The sequence below is a fragment of the Scyliorhinus torazame genome, chromosome 2 (assembly GCF_047496885.1).
Source record: "Scyliorhinus torazame isolate Kashiwa2021f chromosome 2, sScyTor2.1, whole genome shotgun sequence".
Lineage (NCBI taxonomy): Eukaryota > Metazoa > Chordata > Chondrichthyes > Carcharhiniformes > Scyliorhinidae > Scyliorhinus > Scyliorhinus torazame.
Genome location: NC_092708.1, coordinates 325,526,025 through 325,552,821, shown reverse-complemented (window position 1 = coordinate 325,552,821; position 26,797 = coordinate 325,526,025). Strand labels below are relative to the sequence as shown.

Below are 26,797 nucleotides of genomic sequence, written 5' to 3'. Positions count from 1 at the left end.
TGCAAAGTATCCAATGCATTGGTGGTGTCCCTTCACAGTGACTGCACACATCCGTCATGCCTCTTTCTCGTAGGGAATGAAAATGTCTCCCACAATGTAGACAGCGAGCATCACAGCACACCCACAATACCATTTACCTCAATCTCTGGTGACAATGAACTTGAAGGGTGCAGCTCATGAAGGGTGATGTTAGAATAGGAGAGGTGAGATTTTCTCTGCTACATCGCCATGATATGATCCTCGTTATTGAGAGCAAGCAAGATGCCATCAGCCAGACAGGAGTCAGACACTCACAGAAGCTCTGTGAGATCTATGCACTATCCCCACTGCAAGTCATCATTATCCGCCTGCAATGTAAGGGCTATGGGTAACCGCTCCCTCTCCTCGAGATGAGCCTTGTGATGAAGAGTGTGTGCTGCCATCAGGAGAGCAATACTCACAGAAAGACATGTTAAGATCATGGGATTTCCTTGCTGGATGTTATCACACCCCATGAGTCCCGCACTAATGGGCGCATCCCAAGCTCATTTGACCAACTGCCTCATGGCCGACATCCATTCCCTCATGGACCTTTTGGCCTCATCTTTTTCGATTCCTCCACAAAGCTCATCACTCTTGTATCCTAGCTTGCTTGATCTCAATAGAAGTAGACACTCCTCCATCATTTCCTCAGGCAGTTCCACTGCCCATTGCAGCATCAGGTTGTGCAAGGCGCAGCAAGAGACCATCATGCATGACACAATCTGTGGCTTGTATTGTAGGACTCCACCAGACTGGTCCAAGCACCGGGACCTCATCTTCCGCACCCATATGGTACGTTCAAACAAAGTGCGAGTGGCAGCATGAGCCTCATTGTACTGTGTCTCAGCTACAATCTGAGGCCCGTGCAAAAGCATCATCAGCCACCTCCTCAGTAGGTAGCCCTTGTCCCCGAGGAGCCAATCCTGCAGCCTCTGCAGATTCTGAAACATGTCAGGGATCTGGGAGCAGCTCTAAATATAGGTGTCATGGACACTCCCTGTGAAGCAAGCACACATCTGCAGGATGCATTTGGTATGGTCACAGACCAGCTGAACATAGGGCGAGCAGACGCCGTTGTGGTTCACATATTTCCGAGCTTGATGCCCCGGAGGTCTGAGTACCACGTGAATGCAGTCGATGGCACCCTGCACTTGTGAATAGCCAGAGATCTCGACAAAGCCCATCATTCTTGTATCCTAGCTTGCCTGATCCAGATATGTGCCATCGTGAAGATTGCATCCATCACCTTCTGAATGCACAGGAGCTGAGACTTTGAGATGCCTCAATGATCACCTATGGAACCCTGAAAGGAGCCACTGGAGTAAAGATTGAGGGCCGCAGTAACTTTCAGCAACCATATGGGTGCTGAAGATGAGGTCCCGGTACCTGGACCAGTCTGGTGGAGCCCTGCAATACAAGCAGTGGGTGCCCCCCAACTCCCTATGGTGACAAATCCTACAGAAGGTGGCAGATGTGACCAACTAGTTCCCTGGACATAGTCTTCGGTGTCACTGACCCTCTGACATCTACAGGCACGTTACACGCCATTTGTAGACTCTGGGTCTAGCAAGATGGCTCCAAGCGATGCTCTCTGGGGTTCTTCCTCGGTGTACGGAGCAGGCCCTACCACCCCTTCTTCTTAATGGTTCTGCTCTTCTCTCCTGCCTATTGACGGGAAGAATGACAGCGGGTTTACCAGGGTCCATATTGTATACATTCTCCTCACTGCAGTACCAAAGAAAGTGACTTGACGGTTAGCTACTCTCTCCTAACCATTGCTCCTTGCCCATTCGTTGTCTGGAGCTGTCTCTCATAGACCACTGACTCACGTCCTGGCCATCACATTGATGCCCAGTCCTTCATTTGTTTGCTGAATGATCAAGACCTCACATCACCCTTGCCCCACACCATGTAACCGAGTGGTCACAGCTTTGGCTACTCTACTGCATCCTGAGCTCGCATCAAGGCGCATTGTCCCAAGCTTCACGCAAGAGACCTTGTGCTGAACTTTGTTTATGGAATGCAGTTGTCAAACCACACCTCAGCACACAGCCAAGGATTAGGAGCACTCAAGCCGGGTCATCTGTCTAAGGCAGGGTTTTTCAAACTGCAGGTTGAGACCCGTGGGTGGGTTGTGGGCGAGTGCCGGGAGGATCACGGAGCGATTGGTCGCGGCGTTCTCAATAGCAGGAGAAGAGCCCAACGGCTGCAAGCGACATTTAAATTTCCGCGACCGACTTTTAAATGCAACGATGCAGTCTTCCGGCCAGAAGTAGTGGCAGAGAGCAGGTCACGCGCCCGGCACATACACTGATGTCACATGCCCTGTATGTCCATGTTATGGGCACAAACTCACGGAGGAGAGATGCTCTCATTTTCTAAAATCAACAGGACTGTGAAGAACTGAGGATGGATCATTTTAAACAAAGAAAAAACTGAAATCGGGATCAAAGTAGCGTAAAGATGATTTCTTGAGGTATGGCTTTGTTAATTGTGCCAGTCCAAATCAGGATGCAAAGATGTGCGTTATATGCAGGGAAATACTGGTAAATGAGAGTTTAAAACCCTCAAAACATCAAAGGTATTTGAAGACTAAGCATGGCAAGTTCGAGGTCAAGCCTCTTGATTTTTTTCAAAGGATGCAGTGAGAACCGTAGCATAAAACATAAGTGAAAATGGTGTGTTGCGAAGGTCGGCCGGCATAGGTCGCGAAGGCCAGCCAATTGGTAAAAATGGGTCTTGGGAAAAAGATTAAACAATCTCAGCTGCAAGGGATGATGATTTCTGACATGTCTTTCCATTAACGTTGCCCTTGTTAATAATCCGCCTCCTGAGCACCCCCCTTCCGCCACCCACAGATTTGTGTGGATCAGTCAGTCCATGATGTCTGCTCAGCTACCTCTGGCACTGCCCCAGGTTTCCCATCCCTCTGTGAGGCCCATCCAAGACGTCCACAACCCAGCAGCGGAAGACAATTTCAGGGACAGTGCTTTTCACAGTTGATAGTTCCCCCCCCCACCCTGCACAATGAACCTCGAGCCTTCCCCCCTCCCCGATACCCTGGAGTCAACCCACAGTGCCCTTCCAGTGTTACCCTGGTCTCCCGAGTCGGCCCCCTGTACCGTGGAGCTCAACAAGGCCCCCCGGTACCCTTCTAGTGTTACGCCAGTCTCCCTCAATTCAAACGTTGTTCACCGCTAGTCAAACCTCGTTCCCCAAGTCAAGCCTGGTGACCCCAGTGTCAAACCCTGGTAGTCCCTTTCCCATCTGAATATGCCGAGCCACTCCACAAGCGCTGCGCTCAGTTTCGAACTCCCCTTGGAGGGGTTCTCACCAGGTGCTTCTTGAAGCCAGTCATCATTCGCACCATTCTGACAGCATGCCACCATGGGTGGATTTTTGATCGGAGCTGGGGGGTAGGATTCCGGCATATGGGCCTGATAATGAGATGCAAATACATTCAAATAAGGTTCCTGATGCATGGCCCTTCACTGATGGGGGGAGGCGGAGTAGAGAGAGAGAGAGAGAGGATCGCAGCAAGCTTTCATGACGACTTAAAACACGATTTTGGCCTTCTCGCAATATTTTCCACTCTTGTTGTTAAGCCTGCCCCATGCTAACGGGAGTGGGAAATCCTGGCCACTTTATTTCCTTTTCAAGTCTGATCCAGATTTTGATAGAATCTGTGCGACATTTGACAAGATCCTACTCATCATTTTTTTCCATTGGGACAACCAACCTTGGTAAAATTAATTACGCAGAAACACTACAGATATTAGTTTAAAACACATCAAAATTATCTCAGTGAATCCAATTCAATAAAGATTTAGCTCACCACTAGCGGGGCCTCCAACACTTTAAGGTAGGAATGTATATTCATAGTAGTTAGTGAGTGTTTTAAATAGGACCTCTTGCATGGCTGATTCCTATCTGTGGCCATCTTGCAATGACAGAACCAAAGTCTTGCGGAATGTCTATCTGGATCTTCCAGGCTGCATATTAAGATGAGAAAAAAAATCAAAACACTGTAACTAATGAAACATAAGAATATTTTAGCAGGAGCAGAAATCCTCTTAGATTGCAAATTTCCATCTAACCGCCGACAACATCCTAAAAATAAATAATGGGCCTTCCGCAGCACTTTATAGAGGTCATTAACTGGCCTGCGAACAGGGCAATAACCAGATATGTAAAGTAACAGTTTCCATTTCTAATACCTAAGAGGGGTTGTTCAGACCAAAGGGCATACCTGCTAGCCTCCCAATAGGGACCACCCAGAGTCCACGCCCACGTATTGACCGGATTCTATCATAACCCAAGTCCCAGAAGCTGGGATCCCAGAGGCAGCTAATAAACCCAAGCAAAGGACTGCTGGGCCGAGGAATGCCACGACATTTGTGCGGCAGAGCTATGCTATAGAATTTGCCCTAACATCTCTGACCTGCCCACAGTTCTGTGGGGACTTGGGTAGAATATTTAAAATACATAACCTCCCTCAGTCCCCATTCATTCAGGCAAGGTCAGAGGTTTCCTGGTATGCAAATCCTAACACTTTTGATAAAGCACTTATGTTCAGATCCACAACCAAATATGTTGGAGTCCTACTTTATTAACGCTAGATTATTGCTCATGGGTAGTTTTGGACCTGGAGCAACCTCGGATGTTGCTGTCCAATTTGGACAATTATAGGGCAGCACGGTGGCGCAGTGGGTTAGCCCTGCTGCCTCACGGCGCCGAGGTCCCAGGTTCGATCCTGGCTCTGGGTCACTGTCCTTGTGGAGATTGCACATTCTCCCAGTGTTTGCGTGGGTTCTGCCCCCGCAACCCAAAAACGTGCAGGGTAGGTGGATTGGCCTTGCTAAATTGCCCTTAATTGGAAAAAAATAATTGGGTACTCCAAATTTTTTTTTAAAAATAAAATAAAATAAATAACAATTATTTGCACATTTGATGTAATGCAGCAAAATTTACAGAAAAATTATGTATCGCAAGGCAAACAAAAGAAGAAAACATGATACGCCTAACAGATACTAAATATTATAGGTTTCAGATATATTTATAATATCTAACTGACTCTTTACAAAATGCTTCTAACATGTAAACAAGTTCATTCATTCTTCACTCCCAAAGCCCGACTGCCATTTGACCACTTGCGGCTTTATGCAAACTAAGTTGGAGCTCGAGAGTCTTTCAAAAACTGGAGCTGGTAAAGCACAAAACATCATTCCGCTAGGACGAATTTTTGACTCTTTGAAGCACAATATCTCAATGCTGCAAACAAAAAGAGACAGTAGGGTAATGGTAATATAATGAACTGATAATCCAGGGGTCCAGGCTAATGCTCTGGGGACATGGGTTCAAAAATTGGAACTCAAACTCAATTAATAAATCTGAAATTTAAAGCTAGTCTTGGTAATGGTGATCATGAAACTATCACTGAAGGGCAGTACGGTGGCTCAGTGGTTAGCATTGCTGCCTCACGGCGCCGAAGTCCCAGGTTCGGTCCCAGCTCAAGGTCACTGTCCGTGTGGAGTTTGCACATTCTCCCTGTATTTGCGCGAGTCTCACCCCCAAAACCCAAAGATGGATTGGCCATGCTAAATTGCCTCTTAATTGGAAAAAATGAATTGAGTACTCTAAATTTATTTTTAAAAATGAAACTATCATTGATTGTTGTTAAAAAAAAAAATCTGGTTCACTAATGCCCTTCAGGAAATAAATCTGCCATCCTTACCTGGTCTGGCCTACATGTGACTCCAGACCCATAGCTAGGTGGTTCGCTCTTCACTTCCCTCTGAAGTAGCCTAGCAAGCCACTCTGTACAAGGGCAATTAGAGATGGGCAACAAATGCTGCCCTAACCAGTGATGCCCACATCACATGAAAGAATTTTTTTTTTTTTTTTAAATGATTTACAATTTAAGGTCAACGAAGTCTCCAGGATCAGAATGTAAAGCTCTCTTTCTCCCTTTTGAAAAAAATGTGATGGGCTCAATATCATTTATTATCGGCTCTACCTCGCATGAATTTGAAGTATGTGCTTTAGATGCAAATACTTTCTTTACTTGTGAGGTTTTTTTTGGCATAATTATTCTTGGGATTAAGGACAAGGCTTGCAAAGGTGTATTTGCTGTCCATTCCCCAGTAGGCCGAACAAGATGGTGATTGACCTTCTCCTTGAGCCACTGCAGCTCTTGAAGTGATGGCACTCCTGCGGTGGTGCCAAATAAGAAATCCCAGACTATTGACCAAACAACAATGAAGGAACACTATGTCCAATTCCGAATTATGGTGATTTGCAGAGGAACATGGAAGCAATAGCATTCTCATGATATTGCAACTCTTGTCCTTCTCAGCTGCCTCCCCAAAATCTTTCCATTTTATTCCTCAGTTATTCACAGAACCATAAAGATTTTTTCTTCCCTTTACTGGCAACACTAGATTTGTGATTCTTATGAACCCGTTGAATATTTACTAACACCAGTTGGGCTTTCTGATTTGACCTGAATTAAAATAACATGCTATATACTATTTTTATGCTCATTAATTCCACATTCACCTGATTTTGCAGCAAAAATATCAGTGGGGTTGTTGGTGCTCACCATTATAAAAGTGTAAATTAAACAACAACTTCTGACAATTACTCTGCCTCTGTTAAGTGTGGAAATCATGATGTTTCAGTCCAAATTGCCCTGCTCCCCAAGTATCAGTATCACAAATACACAGGATGGCATGAATTTGCTGTACTTACACAAGTTATCCACCAAACTTGCCAGAAAAAGTTAGGGCGTATCCATGCCATTCTAAGTAACCTTTTAATGGGGCAATATGTCTTATTTACTCTCTGGGACCCAAATTTACAAGTGTGGCTTAACTCTCTTTTAGATTTTAATTATTTTGAAGGTTCCAAAGATTTGTTCAAAAATACAAACTTTTTCTTTATCCCCATCTTTCTCTCCCTCTCTATTTTGCTCCCTGACACAGTCTTGAATTAAAGATTCTAGCTGATACTTCCTACTCTGCAGACCTTGGGCTGGATTCTCCGCCGGCGGGATGCTCCGTTTTGCCGGCAGCCTGGGAGTTTCCCGACGGCATGGGGCTGCCCCACAATGGGAAACCCCATTGGCCAGCCGGCGTGACGGAGCATCCCGCCGGCGGGGTGAGACAGAAATGTGGCGCGGCGGGGCAGAGAATCCAGACCCTTATCTGATTGCTTAATTGCTTGCTTGGTTCACACAGATCGCAAATGGCTTGTCGAGGGTGCGGGATTGAAATGCAATTCTAATCACTGCAAGCCTATAGAAAGTATGCAGAAAGTGTAAGAGTAATGAACGGTGCCATCGGCTGCAAAATCTGGGGCCAATGTAATTTGAAACTCTAAGTTTATTGTCATTGCTTTTTCAATTAGGGTCATACTTACCCCATGCCTTCCAAAACACTTTGTTCTGTGGTCAATACAAACTGATATTTGGCACCATAAACAAAAGCAGTTTCCATAATGGCTCTATGTTCTAAGACAAATCATAAATAATACATTACAATTGAAGCATACATATGCACAGGACAATGATCATTCTAAAAAAAAAAACCAAATAGATTTTTAGATGCTAAGAAGTGTTCCATTATATGGTTGCTAAATGCTGCTGATACATTTTGGCAAAGAGTGCATGGCACTTATGCAGAATGTGTCTTCAACTAATAGGCTCGCTGCTTGAGTAAAAATATCAATTCTGAGGCCAGGCTTTTGGAAATAATCAAGTAGAATCTTTAAGGGATGCATTAAGACACAAAAACAGAATTCAAAAGATAATTAAGGTTATTGCAAAATGTCTACTTTTTAAAATCTTCTATAAAACCTTATTTGCTAATAAAATTTCAGTTACTAATTTAAAAAAAGGCAGAAGTGGTTTGTTCTTTCAAAAACATTTTGTGTGGAAAAGGAAATAAAACTGCACCCAGTTAGCAGCTTGACTGGTAATGGTTACGGGTCAGTACAGTCATTCCATTAACACATCAGGTGACATGATAGGCAGCAATTACAGGCAGATATGCAATGTTCATATCAGAATTGTCATAGGAAATGATTGCATATGGGTCTTAATGAGTTTTTGATGATGAGAGGGAGAGAGAGAGAGAGAGAAAGACGGAGGATGGATGACTAGACAAATAGAGATGGAAGATGGGTAGCTGGAGCATACATGTAATTGTTTACTGTTGATATTTAAGTGCTGCATCATCTTTCAAGTCAGGCATTCTCTCCTTTTTCACAATTTATTCTGGTGCTGTCCAGTTCTCCAATCCTCAAACATGCCTTTTAATTGTAATATGATGGTTCTCACTCAAGAGATGCATTAAACAGGTTCAGATTTTATTCGTAAATTCCTCCTCTTCAATGGAAATCAGAAAATAACGGGGAAAAAATCAAGATGTATTTACTTTGGAAAACCTTATCCCAATCCGGCATTTACTTCCAGTTTAACCGTGATAGATACAGAGCTTCTGATTAGTCCACTTTAGTAAGGTGGGTTTGTGATTGTAAACATTTAAATAAACTCCCTTGCTCAGATTTTGGAAACCATTTAAATTTAACACTGGCAGCCACATTTTCCAGTGCTTGGAAAATTCAGCAGTTAAAGGGAGCCTGGTGCTGCCTGATCCTTCACACAAGTGCTTTGATAGGTCACTATTGGTGGGTCAAGAAATTCTTCTCCATGATCTTCAAATCCCGTCTCCTCCACGATCTTGTAACCTCTTCAGTTCAATGCTCCACAATCGTTTCCCCCCCCCCCCCCCCCCCCCCCTCCGCCGTCACTGCAATTGGCCGACCATCCTCACGATGCCTCAGCCTTTCACTCCATCCCTCTCTCCTCGATGCCGCGCTCCAAGCACCCCACCTTGCAGCATCTTAAAATAAGTGTAGACTACATTGTCTGTCAAATCTGCTCTGCGTTTCAATACGATCATGACTGATCGGAGGCTTCAATTCCACTTTCCCACTTTGGACTATTCTCAGCTGCTCCCAGCCGCTGCCTTCTACTGCTGACTTTCTTGTCAAGCAATCAGCCAGCCACCCAATCCGGAAAGACTTCTTGGGGAATGGAGTAAAAATATGCTAATGAGGTCGTACAATTAAACTTGTTCGGACCTTTGCCTTTCTGACAAATCTGGGTTTTGCCGTCGCTAACATACTTGCCCACAAATATTGGGACCACGTAATTTAAATTTGAAAATATGTTTTCATGCAACTCAACAACATAGCAACTGCAATTTTCTTGGGAGATTTGATGTTAACTTCGTACATTAGAAATTCAGTGGAACATATGGGGTTGTGGGAAGAAAGGGTGCAAAATAAATTCAAGAGTGACAATATAGGGAAATGGCGAGGAATGCTTTGCTAGTAAGCTCATTTCATTATTGGTATCCCCTCTCCTACTGTCAGTATCTCAAGACACAAAAGGATGATGACAAGGAGGGGACACAATGTTGAAACTTCCACCACATCACCCATGTTACATCAATTTTGAGGCTTCTGGGATAATGTGACAGGGGAATAGATAAACATTAGAATCATTGTTTGTTGATTGACAACGAATTAATCAGTAACAGGAAACAGGAATCTTAAAATTACACCAATTGTGTACTTTCGGAATACAGAGGGTAACCTTTGATCTGGACCTGGTGATTTATAGCAAAGCAATGTCATCAGAATGGGACAAGAAAATCAGACCAAAAAGCTCAACCCCATTTTCAATTCAGGTGATGGAAAAGTGAAGCTGAATATCATCATGGTACACTGGAAACTATCAAGTATCTACAGAGAATATATAAAAGGCACAGAATGCAAACAAAGGGGGGAAAGTAGTCAAGGATGTAATCTTAAAGTACTCCAGAGGTGGCAGATGAATAGAGAAAGAATCCATTGCTAGCCTTATTCTGACTCCATTGAGACGAGCTTCCCAAAGTATTTGACCACAGAAGATTGACTGTACAGAGTGATTAAGCATACTGAATCTCATAGAGAATTCAAGGACAAGAAGGTCACAGTCATAAATGATGTCACTAATGATTCTGCCTACGGTAATCTCTGTCCTGGCACAGAATGGAAAGCAAGCAATGAGAAGTGATATCAGACAATTTTACAAGCACTGGCTGAAATTGGATTTTGTGAGGAATAATATTATGAAAAAAGACACGAAGATGATTAGGTCTTGCGCGGAATTAATCATAGTTACCAGGATTTGTGTGTTTTGTGTCAGAGTGCTCATAAGGCAGTTCAAGAACACTAAACTTCAAGTTATCTTGTTTCAACAATACCTGGCACTCCTACTGCTCGTACAAATGTAAAGATGACATCACCTCGTCCTTTCATATTATTTTCAATGTCATGAAGATCCGCTAATGAGGACACGTATTTTATTTCGTTAAACAGCAAGGTACTATAACAGAGCAATATATATTCAGTCAGTTGAATAGTTCACAATAAAAATAAAGAGCTTTAACTCATTCAAGGAAATAATTTAGATTCTTTACCATTTGAAACTGAAGATAATTATAAACTTAATGGCAAATAATATTGCAGAATTCAGCCTGGATGAAGGGAATTTAAAAACTCAAAACCTGGAAAATTACTGAAAAACCTCTGGGATTTATCTACTGTGAGCTGTACAAAAAGTAACTGCAGTGTTACTTTGCAACAAGATGATGCTTTTTCTTTTAAAAGCAACATTCATGCTGATTTCAAGCTGCTTGCATACTCTGCATGATATCTGACACACAAACTGTTTTGGGCAATTCAGAAATGTGGAATACAAACACGGTTTTCAAATAACACAGCCTATTAGTATATTTGTTGAAAATAACAGTTTATAAAGCTCCTGGTTCGGTGGCAGCATGTCGGCGCAGTGGTTAGCACTGCTGCCTCACGGCACCGAGGACCCGGATTTGATCCTGGCCCCAGGTCATCGTCTGTGTGGAGTTTGCAGATTCTCCCCGTGAATGTGTGGGTCTCACCCTCACAACCCAAAAAGGTGTGCAAGGTAGGTGGTTTGGCCACGCTAATTTGCCCCTTAATTGGAGAAAAAGAATTGGGTACTCCAAATTATTTTAAAAAAATAAAAAGCCCCTGGTTCAACGTCATGACGTTGCTGAAATATCTCACCTCAGGTGGTACCATGGATATTATAATTGGTCTTAGCACACAGAAATCAAAAAAAGGTGAAACATAGCAAAAATATGTGCAGTCTTGATTACTACACAGCATTCCTACTAGAAATCTTGATTGCATGCTTCAGGGAAATAAGTTCAACTACAATATTCCCACATAGACTTCCAGTGGTGACAGGTAGGAGAAGGTCGCACATAAGGTGGTTCCCGCCATAGTCTGTTTTTTTGGATTTTTTAAACCTGGTTCCCGGCGATTTTGGTCATCAAAACCGGCCCATCGTATGGGATAAGGAATTTGTCAGTGAAAATATGTTGAAATTTATGAAGAAGGTTGGTGGTAAGAAGATTACAGGGGGTAATCCTTCGACGAAGCCAGAAAGCCCTCGAAGCTCAGCAGGAGGGAAGGGGGCGGACCCGACCTTGGGTGTGGCCACCCATATCGCAATGGAAACGTTGACTGAGGTGATGGCACAGGAGTTGAACAACAGTTTGCGAAGCAAATTGAGCAGCAGGGCAGGGTGTTGATGGAAATCTTTAAGCGGTCAATGAAGGAGGCACTTGGCCCAATTTGGAAGAAGCTTGAAAAACTTTGGGACGGCGAAGGAATGTGGAGAGGTGCTAAAGGGTGTGGAGGCGGCCTTGTCGCAGCATAGTGATCGAATCACCTCGTTGGAAGCCGAGATGCTGCTGGTGGAAGAGAGGAACAAGACAAGTAGGTGGAGGCCGCACACTGGACGGCTCCTGCTAGAGCTTTTGTTTTTTTGGTCCTTTTCGCCCAGATTTTGAGGAGAGTTTTATATGAGTGATTGTTTGAAAAACTGCGGCAACCAAAGGATTCCAAAATCCTAGAAAAAGAATCCAGGAAGGAAGGGTGCGAGCGATTGTTTGTCAGCGAGCTCGGTGGGGAGCTCAGAGGGAGGAAAGATGGCGGGAGCCAGCTCGCTGGGGCGGCACCCATAACAGTGGATAAGCTAGCCTAAGCGATGGTAGGGCAGTTTGAACGACTGTCTTCCAAGCACTTCGACAGGCATCGAAAGGAGATGATGGCCTCGCTCAAGGAGTGGGTGGATGAGATCCGTGCCCCGGTAAAGGAGGCTTTGGCAAAGACGTCACCAGAGGTGCAGGAGCAAGGAGAGGTGCTGAAGGGGATGGAGGAGGCATTGTCACAGCATGGCAATCGGGTCACCTCGGTGGGTGAAGAGCTGCGGAGGGTAGTGCAGAGTAACAAAGGGCTAAGAACCAAAGTGGAAGACCTGGAGAAAAGGTCTCAAAAGCATAATCTGAGGATTGTGGGGCTGGCTGAGGTGCTGGAGGGCCGGACGCCGACGGAGTACTTTGCAGAGATATTCACCAAGTTGTTCGCAGAGGAGGACCACTCCCTTCAAGAGCTGGACAGGGCTCACCAGTCGATCCGGCCGAAACTATAGCCGTATGAGCCACCAAGAGCTTTGCTAGTCTGCTTTCTCAGCTACCAGGTGAAGGAAGAGGTGTTGAGATGGGTGAAGTTGCATTGAGAGGGGAGATGGGAAGGTGGTGGTATTTGTATATACCAAGATCTCATGGTAGAGTTGGCAAGAAATCGGGCGGCCTTTGGTCGGGTTGTATAAAAGCAACATGAGATTTGGGGTGATCTACCCGGCAAAGCGGAGGGTCCCATACAGCTCCTTGACTACTATCTTGGAGAAAGCGGAGTCGTTCATGAAGGCTGAAGGACAGGGACTGAATTGAGTTTGGACTTCGTTTGTTTTTATCTTTTTTCCTTCTTCCAGGTGGTGTTTGGGAGGGGATAGTTTTGGGAACTTCAGGGTAATTTGTTAGGATTTGTTCACTTTTTAGTTTGAGGGATTATTGTGTGAGGGGTTTAGGTGGCCTGGGTGAGGGGGGCCACCTAATCTTTTTGATATTGGGTGGGGGTTCTGGCAGGGGCCACCTCGCTAGCAAACGCAAGTTAGCTGGTGAACAGGAGCGAGGTGTGGGGAGAGGGCGTGGTCATTGGGAGCCTTTGTGGGCAGGTTTCAATGGACCTGGGAGGTGCGAATGGTGGGGGGGAATGGGGATGATACTGGAAGAAGTGATTGCGGGAGGAAGTGGCTGGGGGGCTTCTGGAAAGACAGGGGACGAAAGGGGTAGGTGGCTGACAGGGTAGGCTGGGTCCCACCTGCCGGGCAGGGCCAGGGGTAGCGGTTGTGACTGATAGGAATGGTAGTGGGGTTGAGACACCCCTGCCTGTTTGGTAACGTGGAAAGCGTGAGGGCTGAGGGGACTGGTGAAGCGAGCAAGAGTTTTATTGCATTGAAGAGTTTGAAAGCCGACGTGGGTATTGCTGCAAGAGACCGATCTGAAGACAAAGGACCAGGTAAGGCTTCGGAACGGCTGGCGAGTTTGATGTTCCACTCGGGCTTTAAAAGCAGGGCTTATGGATCATGATATTGGTGGGTAATAGAGTGAGGTTTCAGATGGGAGACGGTAGTGACTGACCAGGGGGCAGGTACGTTATAGTAAGGGGTGTTTTGGAGAGGAGGTTGGAGGTGTTGGTTTGCTTTTATGTCCCGAATTGGGATGACATAGGATTTATGAAGAAGATGTTGGCTGCCATACCAAAATTGGATACCCACCAGTTAATACTGGGGCGGTCTTGAATACAGTGCAGAATCCGACGGTGGATAGGTCCAAGCCGCGTTTGCTGACCCCCGAGAGGGGAACAAAGCTGTTGGCTGCGTTTATGGAGGAAGATTGGGGATGGGGGTGGACGGACCTATGGAGGTTTTTGCATCCGTGGGACAGGGAGTATTTGTTTTATTTGCCAGTACACAATGTGTATTCAGTGATTGACTTTTTTATTATGGGAAAGGCTCTGTTGGCCGGGGTGAGGAAAGCAGGTTTATCGGCGATTGTTATCTTGAACCATGCTCCACATTGGGTAGATGTGGTCCTGGAGAAGGGGTCGGCTCTGAGACTTGCATGGAGGTTGGATGTGGGGCTATTGGTGGACCCAAACATCCTCAAAACATCACCTACAATGGTGCCAGGCGGATGCGTGGGAGATTGTTCGGCTGCGGGATGGGACAGGGGAGTGGGTGGTGGCACCGGGGCAGGTAAAGAAGGCATTCAAGGAGTTTTTTAAAAAGTTATATAGATTGGAACCTCCAGAGGAAGACTCAGACATCAGCGAGTTTTTGGGGCGGTTGGAGTATCCTAAAGTAGGAGAGGAGGAGAGGGCAGGGTTGGAAGAGCCAGTGGGGATGAAAGAGGTGCAGGTGGCGATAGAGAGGTTGCAGACGGGTACGGCACTGCGGCCGATGGTTTCCCAGTAGAATTTTATAAAACGTTTTTGGATAAGCTGGCGCCATTGTTGGTGATGTTTTGAGGATGCGGTGGCCAAGGGGGCGTTGCCAGAGACGATGGGACAAGCATCCATTTCATTGCTGCTAAAAAAGGATAAGAACCCGGTGGAGGGTGGGTTGTATTGGCCTACATCTCTGCTAAATGTGGATGACAAGATTTTGGCTAAGGTGCTGGCGCATAGGTTGGAGGAGTGCCTCCCAAAGGTGATTGGGGAGGATCAGACGGAGTTCGTAAAGGGCAAGCAGTTGTCGTTGAATGTGCGGCATCTGTTGAATGTGGTGCTTTCTCCGGCAGAAGGTAGGGAGCCAATGGCGGCCGTGGCATTAGTTGCAGAGAAGGTATTTCATCATGTGGAGTGGAGCTATTTATTTGCAGTGTTGGAAAGGTTTGGGATTGGGCCCAAATTTGTGGCGTGGGTCAAATTAGGAACAGAAGGTGAGTGTGTTTACGAATGAGGTGAACGCAGGGTACTTTCCGTTACATAGGGGCAGGGTTTATCCATGTCCCCCCCGCCCCTCCTGTTTGATTTGGTGGTAGAACACTTGGCCATAGCGCTGAGGTGCTCAGAGAAATGAAAGGGGATGGTGAGGGGAGAGTAGAGATAGGATTCTCTGCGTGATGATCGGTTGTTGTATATCTCCAACCCGGGCTCTTCTGTGGAAGATATAATGGCACTGCTTAGGAGATTTGGGGCTTTTTCAGACTACAAGTTAAAATTGGAAAAGAGTGAGTGTTTTGTGGTGTCTTCTCCAGGGGTGGGTGCAGGTTTGGGGGGGTTGCAATTTCGGGTGGTGACTACCTATTTTAGGTGCTTGGGAGTGCAGGTGGCTCAGGATTGGACCCAGCATCTTAAGCTGAATTTTACAAGCCTGGTGGGTAGGGTCAAGGCGGATTTATTGAGATGGGACAGCCTTCCACTGTCGTTGGCAGGCTGGGTGCAGGCGGTTAAGATGAATATTTTGCCACAGTTTTTATTTTTGTTTCAGTGTCCACTGGTCTTTTTGCCGAAAACGCTTTTATGGAGGTGAAACGGTTGATTTTGTCGTTTTTGTGGTCAGGCAAGTTGGCAAGGATTACGAGGACAGTACTTCAGAGAGGGCGACAGTCGGGGGACCTGGCCCTTCCAAACCTGATGTATTATTATTGGGCATCGAATGTGGAATGCGGTTACCGGCAAATTGCGGTGTTTGATTGAGGTTACTGGAGGGGAATGGGTTGGGGTCTGTGTTGGATTTTCTTTGCTATGCTGTGTGTTTAAAATGTTAAAATGTCAAAACCTTGAATAAAAAAGTTTTATAAAAAAAAGACTCTTGAGGGCAAAGGTGGATGACTTGGAGACCAGGTCAAGGAGACAGAACCTGAGAATCATGGGTTACCGGAAGGGGTGGAGGGCCCGAAGTCAACTGAATACTTTTCTCAGATATTGGTCAAGCAGGGGGGGGGGGGGGGGGGGGGCAACTGCTCCCTCCAGAGTTGGATCGGGCTTACTGAGTACTCTGGCAGAAGCCACAGGCAAATGAGTCGCCGCAAGCGGTGAATATTGGATTCCACAGCTTCCAGGAGGAGCAGATTCTACAACGGGCCAAAGAGAATCGGGATTAGAGATGTGTCTTGGGTAGGGTGCACTTTCCAAGGGCCGTGCAGACTCGATGGGCTGAATGGCCTCCTTCTGCACTGTAAATTCTATGAGATCTATGAGGTAGAGTAGGACCTTGTTCCTGTGCTGCCGGGAGTCAAACTGAAACTCCTTGGGACTCTGAAAATCATTCCACTGGGAGAGGATCCAATCACCGCCTTGTTACTGGGCAGAGTACGGATTTGTGGCCCATTCATTAGCCACCAGCCAGTCAATCAAACCAAGTCCCATCCATCTCTTTCTCTGGTGCCGACAAGTCTGCCGTTCCTGCTCAAACCAGTAGGGACTAGCCCAGCGTTCTCTCCTGTAACTCCTGAATTCTGCTGCTTGACTTGAAGATACATGTCCATGGATCAAAAACAATAATAACGACAAAATAAAAGAAAGGGGAAATAAGGGAATAAACAGGAAGGACTCTTACAACAGTCATACTTAAAGAATGCTCCAAACGGCATGCTGCCAGGAGTCATTGTTCCCCACAGCTTTACAATCCAGAAAAGGTCTACCTATAGGGGGGGGATGAGTAATTCTAGTTGCGAGGAATCATCTTATATTTTCTATTAAGTTCTGCACATTACAGTAAAGTATTTGATGTCAGTGTTCCCAATCTCATCACAACTGTCTTAAATAGAGAATTCAATCGCCATTTGAACTCTGAACATGTTCAGTCCAAGTAATAATGCTTTTGACAAACTTTTACACATGCCATATATCTGGAGCCAAATGCTGATTAAATATGTATAAAATGTATAATAAAGTCAAATAATGGGGGTAGGAAAGCATCAGAGGACAAAACCGTAAAAGAAGAAAGAAAATGTTTGACAGTGGGTGCGAGACCTATTCAATGTCTAAACAAAGGAACAGCACAATGGAGACCAGTTGTGAAAAAAGATCATCAAAAGCATTAAAGGTTGGAAAGATTTATGGCGGTACGGTGGCGCGGTGTTTAGCACTGCTGCCTACGGCACTGAGGATCCAGGTTCGATCCCGGCCCCGGGTCACTGTCTGTGTGGAGTTTGCACATTATTCTCCCCGTGTCTGCGGGGATTTCACCCCCACAGCACAAAGATGTGCAGGTTAGGTGGATTGGTGGAAGTTAAAATTGGAAAAGAGAGTGTTTTGCGGTGTCTTCTCCAGGGGTGGGTGTAGGTTTAGGGGGGTTGCAAGTTCGGGTGGCGACTACCTATTTTAGGTGATTGGGAGTGCAGGTGGTTCAGGATTGGACCCAGCTCCTTAAGTTGAATTTTACGAGCCTGGTGGGTAGGGTCAAGGTGGATTTATTGAGATGGGACAGCCTTCTGCTGTCATTGGTAGGCCAGTTGCAGGCGGTTAAGGTGAATATTTTGCAACAGTTATTATTTTTGTTTCAGTGTCTACTGGTCTTTTTGCCGAAAACGCTTTTATGGAGGTGAAACGGTTGATTTTGTCGTGTTTGTGGTCAGGCAAGTTGGCAAGGATTACGAGGACAGTACTTCAGAGAGAGCGACAGTCGGGGGACCTGGCCCTTCCAAACCTGATGTATTATTATTGGGCATCAAATGTGGAATAGGTGCGGGGCTGGAGCAGGGAGCCAGAAGCTTTGTGGGGAGGATGGAGGCAGGCTCTTGTAAGGGGTCGGGGCGCAACTGATGAAGTCGAGGATGAGTCGGTTGTTTGAAGGCATGCAGGATACTTGTGTGGGAGGGGCCCGACCAATCACGGGCATATGTTCTGGTCATGCCCTATGTTGGAGAAATGTTGGAGGTCATTCTTCAGCGTCACGTTGGCGGTCTTGCATGTGGATTTGGAGCCCGGTCCCTTAGGGACCATATTTTGGGGCGCTGGACTTGTCGGAGCTGCAGACAGGAGCAAGGGCAGATATTTTAGCCTCCACCTCGCTGATCGCTCGCAAGCGAGTCCTATTGGGGTGGAGGTCAGTTCTCCACCCTGTGCCTCCATGTGGCTGGAGGAGGAGGTTTTGTATCTGGAATAGGTGAAATCTGCATTGAGGGGGAGGGTAATGAGGCGTTCCACAACAGATGGGGTTTATTTGTCCTACATTTCAAGGAGTTGATTACCAGCAGCTGTTAAGGGGGAAGGGGTTGGCAAATTGCGGTGTTTGATTGAGGTTACTGGAGGGGAATGGGTTGAGGTCTGTGTTGGATTTTCTTTGCTATGCTGTGTTTAAAAAATGTAAAAATGTCAAAACCTTGAATAAAAAGTTTTTTTTTAAGTCTCTGAGGGCAAAGGTAGATGACTTGGAGACCAGGTCAAGGAGACAGAACCTCAGAATCATGGGTTACCGGAAGGGGTGGAGGGCCCAAAGTCAACTGAATACTTTTCTCAGATATTGGTCAAGCAGGGGGGCAACTGCTCCCTCCAGAGTTGGATCGGGCTCACCGAGTACACCGGCGGAAGCCATGGGCAAATGAGTCACCGCAAGCGGTGAATATTGGATTCCACTGCTTCCAGGAGGAGCAGATTCTACAATGGGCCAAAGTGAATCGGGACTAGAGATGTGTCTTGGGTAGGGTACACTTTCCAAGGGCCGTGCAGACTCGATGGGCTGAATGGCCTCCTTCTGCACTGTAAATTCTATGAGATCTATGAGGTAGAGTAGGACCTTGTTCCTGTGCTGCCGGGAGTCAAACTGAAACTCCTTTGGACTCTGAAAATCATTCCACTGGGATAGGATCTTGTTACTGGGCAGAGTACGGATTTGTGGCCCATTCATTAGCCACCAGCCAGTCAATCAAACCAAGTCCCATCCATCTCTTTCTCTGGTGCCGACAAGTCTGCCGTTCCTGCTCAAACCAGTAGGGACTAGCCCAGCGTTCTCTCCTGTAACTTCTGAACTCTGCTGCTTGACTTTAAGATACATGTCCATGGATCAAAAACAATAATAACGACAAAATAAAAGAAAGGGGAAATAAGGGAATAAACAGGAAGGACTCTTACAACAGTCATACTTAAAGAATGCTCCAAACGGCATGCTGCCAGGAGTCATTGTTCCCCACAGCTTTACAATCCAGAAAAGGTCTACCTATAGGGGGGGGATGAGTAATTCTAGTTGCGAGGAATCATCTTATATTTTCTATTAAGTTCTGCACATTACAGTAAAGTATTTGATGTCAGTGTTCCCAATCTCATCACAACTGTCTTAAATAGAGAATTCAATCGCCATTTGAACTCTGAACATGTTCAGTCCAAGTAATAATGCTTTTGACAAAATTTTACACATACCATATATCTTGAGCCAAATGCTGATTAAATATGTATAAAATGTATAATAAAGAAAATGTGTGACAGTGGGTGCAAGACCTATTCAATGTCTAAACAAAGGAACAGCACAATGGTGACCAGTTGTGAAAAAAGATCATCAAAAGCATTAAAGGTTGGAAGGATTTATGGCGGTGCGGTGGCGCAGTGGTTAGCACTGCTTCCTACGGCACTGAGGATCCAGGTTCGATCCTGGCCCCGGGTCACTGGCTGTGTGGAGTTTGCACATTATTCTCCCCGTGTCTGCGTGGATCTCACCCCCACAGCACAAAGGTGTGGTTAGGTGGATTGGCCACACTAAATTCCCCCTTAATTGGAAAAAAAATAACTGGGTACTCTTAAATTTAAAATTAAAAAATGATTGGGTGGATTTGGTTTGCTCATCTAAGTAACCGTTAAACTTTATAGTTTTCAGTAAATGATGAGTGTTAGAACCAAGCGCAAGGGGAAAAAATTGCTTTCACTGCTTACTGCGATTTAATGGAATAGTTCAGCTTTTCAACATCCTGATTGTCTAACTTCCTCTTGTACATCAATTGCTTGCCATGAGGACGACTTCCGGTGGCGACCATGGAGTGAGTGGTCGCACATTTGGCAGCTCCCGCTCATGGTGCTCTTTTTGTGGCCTTTACACCGGTTTGTTGCAGGAATTTTGTAGAGGAAAGGTGCAGAAATAAGAACAGAAGAAATTGACCCCTGGTTTATGGAGCTGCAGTCCAGAAGTAGTCGGAAAAGAACAAATCAGGTGATGATGTTGAGTGAGGAGCGGACAACGCGTGTAGAAATGGCGGACGAACAGGGTCGGACCCAGTCAGCTGTGGTCAATGGACCAGTTGGGGAGTCCGGGCGGTGGACTCGATCAAGGCGGTGGTTGACCGCGTGAAGACGAGACTGGCAGCCCAGGGACAGGTGATCCAGAAGTTGGAGGAGCAGGCGGAACAGTCCACCTCGATGGCAGCAGAGATTGGGATGCTGCTTGACCAGCAGAAGAGACTGCTGGGGAAAGTGGAGGACCTGGAAAATCGTTCCTGGAGGTAGAACATTCGGATCGTGGGTCTGCCGGAGGAAATCGAAGGATCGGATGCTGGTGCGTATGTGGGGAAGATGTTGGAGAAGCTGCTTGGAGAAGGTGCGTTTAATCGACCGTTGGAGGTGGATCGGGCCCACAGGGCACTGATGCTCAAGCCTCAGGGAGGTGAGCCGCCGAGGGCGATGGTGGTACGATTACATCAGTTCCTGGACAAGGAACGCATTATAAGGTGGGCCAGGCAGACGAGGTGATGAACTTAGGAAGTTGTCGAGATCCAGGTGTATCAGGACCTTGGGGCAGAGCTTGTGAAGAGGAGGGCGAGCTTTAATAAGGTCAAGTCGGCCCTATACAAGAAAGGGCATAAAGTTTGGTCTACTGTACCCGGCTCGCCTATGGGTGACCTATAGGGGCCGGGAGTTGTACTTTCGCACGGCGGAGGAGGCAGCGGACTTTATGAAAGAGAATAGACTGGCAGGAGAAGGAGGCCCTTGAACTTTGACTGAGGAGATCTGAGCTATGTTCTGTAAATACTTTTGGTTTGCGTTGTTCGGATTTACTTATTTCTTTATATTTTTTCGGTCCTGTTTGGGGTTAGGCTGATATATAGTTTTTTGTAAAGGGAGGTGGGGTGGGTCTTTGGGTTCGGACCTTGGGAGGGATGGTTTGTTTGTTTTAACTTCTTGCCGTTGTTTCGATTGTTTTGAATGTTTGCACTAAGAGTGGGGGGAGGGGAACCAGTGGGGGGGTAAGATGCGAGGCGCCATGGGCGGGGACTACCAGGCTAGCTGGGCGGGACAGTGGGGGATGAGCTGAAGACCGATGGGGGGGGTTGCACACTGCTGGCAGGCAGGTTCGTGCACTTGAGGCAACTGAAGGCGGACGTGGCTGTGTTGCAGGAGACACATCAGAAGGTGGGGGACCAGTTTAGGTTAAGGAACGGATGGGTTGGGCAGGTGTCCCATTCGGATTAGACTTTAAAACGAGGGGGGTGGCAATCCTGGTCAATAAGTGGGTGGCATTCGAGGTGGGGAATATAGAGGCGAACCCGGGGAGTACATATATTATGGTTAGTGGGTAAATTGGAGGGAATGGCAGTGGTATTGGTAAAAATATATGCCCCAAAGTGGGATGACATTGAGTTTGTTAGACAGGAGCTAGGGAAGATCCCGGACCTGGACTCACATTGATTGATTATGGGGAGAGATTTCAACATAGTCCTGGATCCCAGGCTGGATCGGTCGAATGCCAGGTCTGGGAAGGTATCAGCTATGGCAAAGGGAGATTTGGGAGGCTAGGGAGTAAGGAGTTTTCATTCTACTCCCACATGCACAAGGTGTATTCCCGGATAGACTTCTTTGTGTTGAACAAAACGCTGCTAGCTGAGGCGGTAGATGCTGAATATTCAGCAATTGTGGTGTCAGACCATGCCCCACACTGGGTGGACCTGCAAGTCAACAAAGGAAAGGCCTTTAATCTGTAACATTTTGCCTACCAGCCTGTCTAACTCCACTCGCTCAGCCTTCTTCTTATGGGCCGGAATTGAGATGAGTTCCCCGCCCCCCCCCACAATAACCGCCTTCAGTGCCTCCCACACCACCCCAGCCGAAACCTCACCTATGTCATTGATCTTTATATATCCCCGAATGGCATATATCAGGCACCGGTGGCGAATGCAAGGACCAACCGGGTTCAGTCAGAGTATTTTAGTCTGCGCAGACGGACAAGGCATGGGTGTCCACTCTCCCCACTACTGTTTGCCCTGGCCATAGAGCCTTTGGCAATGGCGCTGAGGGCATGAAACATTTGGCAGGGGAGGGGGGGGGGGACATAGGGTCTTATTCTACGCGGATGATTTACTCCTTTATATAACAGACACGTTGGGGGGAAATTGCTGGAATTATGGGAATAATGGAGGAATTTGGCCGGTTCTCGGGATACAAACTGAATATGGGCAAGAGTGAGGATTTGCGATCCAGGCAAGGGGGCAGGAGAGGAGACTGGGGGGGGTCAATTCAAAGTGGTGGGAAGGGCAGGTACCTGGGGATTCAGGCGGCACGGGACGGGTCAGCTGCATAAACTAAATTTGGGCAGGGTGATTGAGCAAATGAAAGGGGACTTCCGTAGGTGGGACGTGCTCCCGCTGTCATTGGCGGAGAGGGTACAAACTGTGAAAATGACAGTCCTCCCGAGATTGCTGTGTGTGTTTCAGTGTCTCCCAATTTTCATCCCCAAGGCATTTTTTAGGAAGATGAACGCGGCGATCGCAGGTTTTATATGGGCTGGGAAAGCCCAGAGGGTGAAGAAAATCCTGCTTGAGCCGTTCTTGCCAGTTTGTTACTCCACATGTCCAGTGGTGGTGGCGGCCCTGAGAGTGTGGCAGCAATGGAGGCAACACAGAGACTAGAGTGGGTGGCGGTATGGTCACCGGTCTGTGATAATCACACGTTTGCTCCGGGGGGGCTGGACGGGGGCTTTAGGAGGTGGCAGCGGGCAGGGATCGAGAGATTTGGGGATCTCTTCATTGAGGAAGGTTTCCCGAGCTTGGAGGAGCTAGAGGAGGAGGGAACGGTTTTGGTACCTGCAGGTACGGGATTTTGCCCGGAGGCAAGTTCCAAGCTTCCCTCGCCTCCCACTAAGGGGACGACAGGATAAGGTGATGTCAAAAACAGGGGTTGGGGAGGGGAGGATCTCGTAAATATATAAGGAACTGATGGAGTGGGAAGGGGTCCCAATCGTGGAGGTGAAGAGGAAGTGGGAGGAAGAGTTGAGAGGGGAGTTGGAAGGCAGGCTATGGGAGAAGACCCTGAGGAGAGTTAATGCATCCTCGTTGTGTGCCAGGCTTAGCCTGATCCAGTTCAAAGTGGTCCACAGGGCTCATATGACTGTGGCCTGGATGAGTAGGAGGTTTTTTGAGGAGGTGGAGGACAGGTGTGGGAGGAGCGGGGGAAGTCCGGCGAATCATGTACATATGTTTTGGGCGTGTCCGAAGCAGAGGGGATTTTGGCAGGGATTCACAGATGTCATGTCAGAGGTCCTGGAAGGGAGGGTGACTCCAGAGTCCAGAGGTGGCAATATTTGGAGTGTCGGAAGATCCGGGAACCCAGGGGGCAGAAAGGCTGACGTCTTGGCCTTTGCCTCCCTGGTGGCCCGGAGATGGATTTTGCTGGGATGGAGGGACTCAAAGCCTCCAAAGTCGGGGGTGTGGGTCAGTGACATAGCAGATATTCTCAGGCTAGAGAAGATTAAGTTCACCTTAAGGGGTTCACTCGGAGGTGGCAGCCATTCATCGACTTCTTTAAGGAAAACTGACTGTCAGAAGACGTGGGGGGGAGGGAATGGGGACGCATGGAAGCGGAGATTGAGGGCAGGGAATCTAAGATATGGGTAGTTAGGAGGGGGAAGTTGGGTATGTTACTGTGGGGTCTTTGCGTGTGTCAGGCCGTTCTGTTATTTAGAATGTTAAATGTTAAAATTATAAATGCCTCAATAAAATGTTTCCTAAAAAAAACAATGTGCAAGTCTAGATTCTGACCTTTCATTTGATATGCTGCAGCTACACGAAAAGTACCAAAAGGAAACATGAAATACCATGATTCAATACAAGACAGTAAATCCAATTTTCTGACTCACAGCAATCAATGGCAACTCATTTCGATTAAGTTTTTATATTTCCAAATTAATAAACAAAAGTAGCCTTGCAAGTTGACATCTAAGGAGTCTTGAACTTTCAGAGCACACAACTTATCGCACCAAGGGACTTCCGGTTGCGGCTATGCCTAGGTAGGTCGCACGTTCGGCAGCACCTGCCGGGAACGGACTTTTGGGCTCTCTAGCGGGGCCCCAACGGCAATTGTTCGACGGCTTCCAGTGTGGGAAGGTGACAGAAAGGTCCCCCCGACATTATATGGATTGGACCAGGAGTGGAGCGGTGAAAAAAGTGATCTTGGAGCAGCAAAAAGTGAGAGGGAGGAAAAACAAGATGGCGGCAGGTGGAGACCAAGCAGCATGGGCGCAGTGGTCACAGGAGCAGCAGGGGTTTCTTAGACGTTGCTTTGAGGAGCTGAAAACCGAAATGCTGGCGCCAATGAAGGCGGCGATTGAGAAGCTAGAGGAGACCCAGAAGGCCCAAGGGGCGGCGATCCGGGAGGTGCGGCAAAAAGCCTCGGAGAACGAGGACAGGATCTTGGGCCTGGCGGTGAAGGTGGAGGCGCACGAGGCGCTGCACAAGAGGTGGGCGGAAAGATTTGAGGACCTGGAGAATAGGTCGAGGAGGAAGAATCTTCGGATTCTGGGTCTCCCCGAAGGAGAGGAGGGGCCCGATGCTGGGACATATGGGAGCACGATGCTTAATTTGCTGATGGGCGCGGGAGCCTTCCCGAGGCCTCTAGAGTTAGATGGGGCTTACCGGGTCCTAGCAAGGAGACCCAAGGCCAACGAGCCGCCAAGGGCTGTAGTGCTGAGGTTTCACCGCTTTATGGACAGAGAGTGTGTCCTGAGATGGGCCAAGAAAGAGCGGAGCAGCAGGTGGGAGAACACGGAGATCCGAATCTATCAGGACTGGAGTGCAGAGGTGGCTAAGAAGAGAGCGGGTTTTAATCGGGCTAAGGCAGTGCTCCATCGAAAGGGGGTGAAGTTCGGTATGCTGCAGCCAGCGCGATTGTGGGTCACGTTCCAGGATCGGCACCACTATTTCGAAACGCCTGATGAGGCATGGAGTTTTATACAGACTGAAAACTTGGACTCAAATTGAGGGTTTCTTGTGGGGGGATGTTTACTGTGTACATAGTGTTTATTACATTTAGGGAATGTTCCTCTGGTTTGGGTGCTGGATGGGGATGGGTGAAGGGATTGGATGGGGAGACTGTGGGAGGAGTGTGGGCGTCGATGTTGGAGGGGCAGACCCCCACGAAGGAAGAGGGGGAGTGGAGGCCCGGGGATGTGGAATTGGGGTAAGGTCGCAAAAGGAGCCGCGCCAAAGGAGGCGGGGCTGGCTCAGGAAAGCACGGGCTTTTTCCCCAGCTAGGGAAGGACGGGGGTGGGGGCCGGGGGGGGGGGGGGGGATGGGGGGGGGGGGGGGGATGGGCGGTGCTGGAGAGGAGCGCACACTGACTGCCAGGGAGGGGGAGGGGGGATTCTCACATTGGAGGGGGTCGATGGAATGGCGGGAGAGGCCGGGGTCAGCAGGAGTCAGCTGACTTACGGGAGTGTTATGGGGGGAGCAAAAGGGCTAGATGTGGATCTAGCGCGGGGGGGGGGGGGGGGGGGTGGCTGCTGCTGCATTGGCCAAAGGGGAGCTGGAAGTAGGAGAGGTGGTCGGAGCGGAGGTCTGCCGTCTGGGGGACTTGGGGGTGCGGGGGGCGCGGGCACATGGCTGGCCTAGAAAAGGAGATGGCTAGTCGGCGAGGGCCCGGGTGTTCGTGCACTTAAAGGGACTGAAGGCAGACGTGGTTATGCTCCAGGAGACACATTTGAAGGTGGCAGATCAGGTTAGGCTGAGAAAGGGATGGGTAGGACAGGTATTCCATTCAGCATTGGATGCGAAGAACAGAGGGGTTGCAATACTGGTGGGAAAGCGGGTGTTGTTTGAGGCAATGAATATTGTAGTGGATAATGGAGGTCGATATGTGATGGTGAGCGGTAGGTTGCAGGGGGTGCGGGTGGTACTGGTAAACGTATATGCCCTGAACTGGGATGATGCCGGATTTATGAAACGCATGCTGGGTCGGATTCCGGACCTGGAGGTAGGAAGCTTGATAATGGCTTCAACACGGTGCTAGACCCAGCACTGGATCGCTCCCGATCCAGGACGGGTAAGAGGCCGGCTGCGGCCAAAGTGCTTAGGGGGTTTATGGACCAGATGGGGGGAGTGGATCCATGGAGGTTTGTCAGGCCCCAGACCAGGGAATTTTCATTCTTTTCCCACGTCCACAGAGCCTACTCCCGGATAGATTTCTTTATTTTGAGTAGGGCGCTAACCCCGAAAATGGAGGGAACGGAGTATTCGGCCATAGCCATCTCAGACCACGCCCCGCACTGGTGGAGCTGGAGTTAGGAGAGGAGAGGGACCAGCGCCCACTGTGGCGTCTAGATGTGGGATTATTGGCGGATGAGGAGGTGTGCGGGCGGGTGCGGGGTGCATTGAAAGATATTTGGAGGCCAATGACAACGGGGAGGTGCAGGTGGGGGTAGTCTGAGAGGCGTTGAAGGCGGTGGTCAGGGGAGAGTTAATCTCCATCAGGGCCCACAAGGAGAAGAGAGAGAGTAGAGAGAGGGAGAGGTTGGTGGGGGAGATCTTAAGGGTGGACAGGAGATATGTAGAGGCCCCCGAGGAGGGACTACTCAGGG

The 26,797-nt window shown here is 47.8% G+C and overlaps 1 protein-coding gene across 1 annotated transcript in view; it reads right to left on the bottom strand.

The window, feature by feature from the left end:
• Positions 1-26,797, bottom strand: part of txndc16 (thioredoxin domain containing 16) — a 241,426-nt gene that overhangs the window by 175,598 nt on the left and 39,031 nt on the right. Inside the window, exons 6-8 of the mRNA XM_072489743.1 lie at positions 10,335-10,456; positions 7,441-7,531; positions 3,857-4,013 (exon numbers count right to left, since the gene is read on the bottom strand). Of these exons, the coding sequence (XP_072345844.1) occupies positions 3,857-4,013; positions 7,441-7,531; positions 10,335-10,456 (370 nt within the window). The remainder of the gene's footprint in view (positions 1-3,856; positions 4,014-7,440; positions 7,532-10,334; positions 10,457-26,797) is intronic.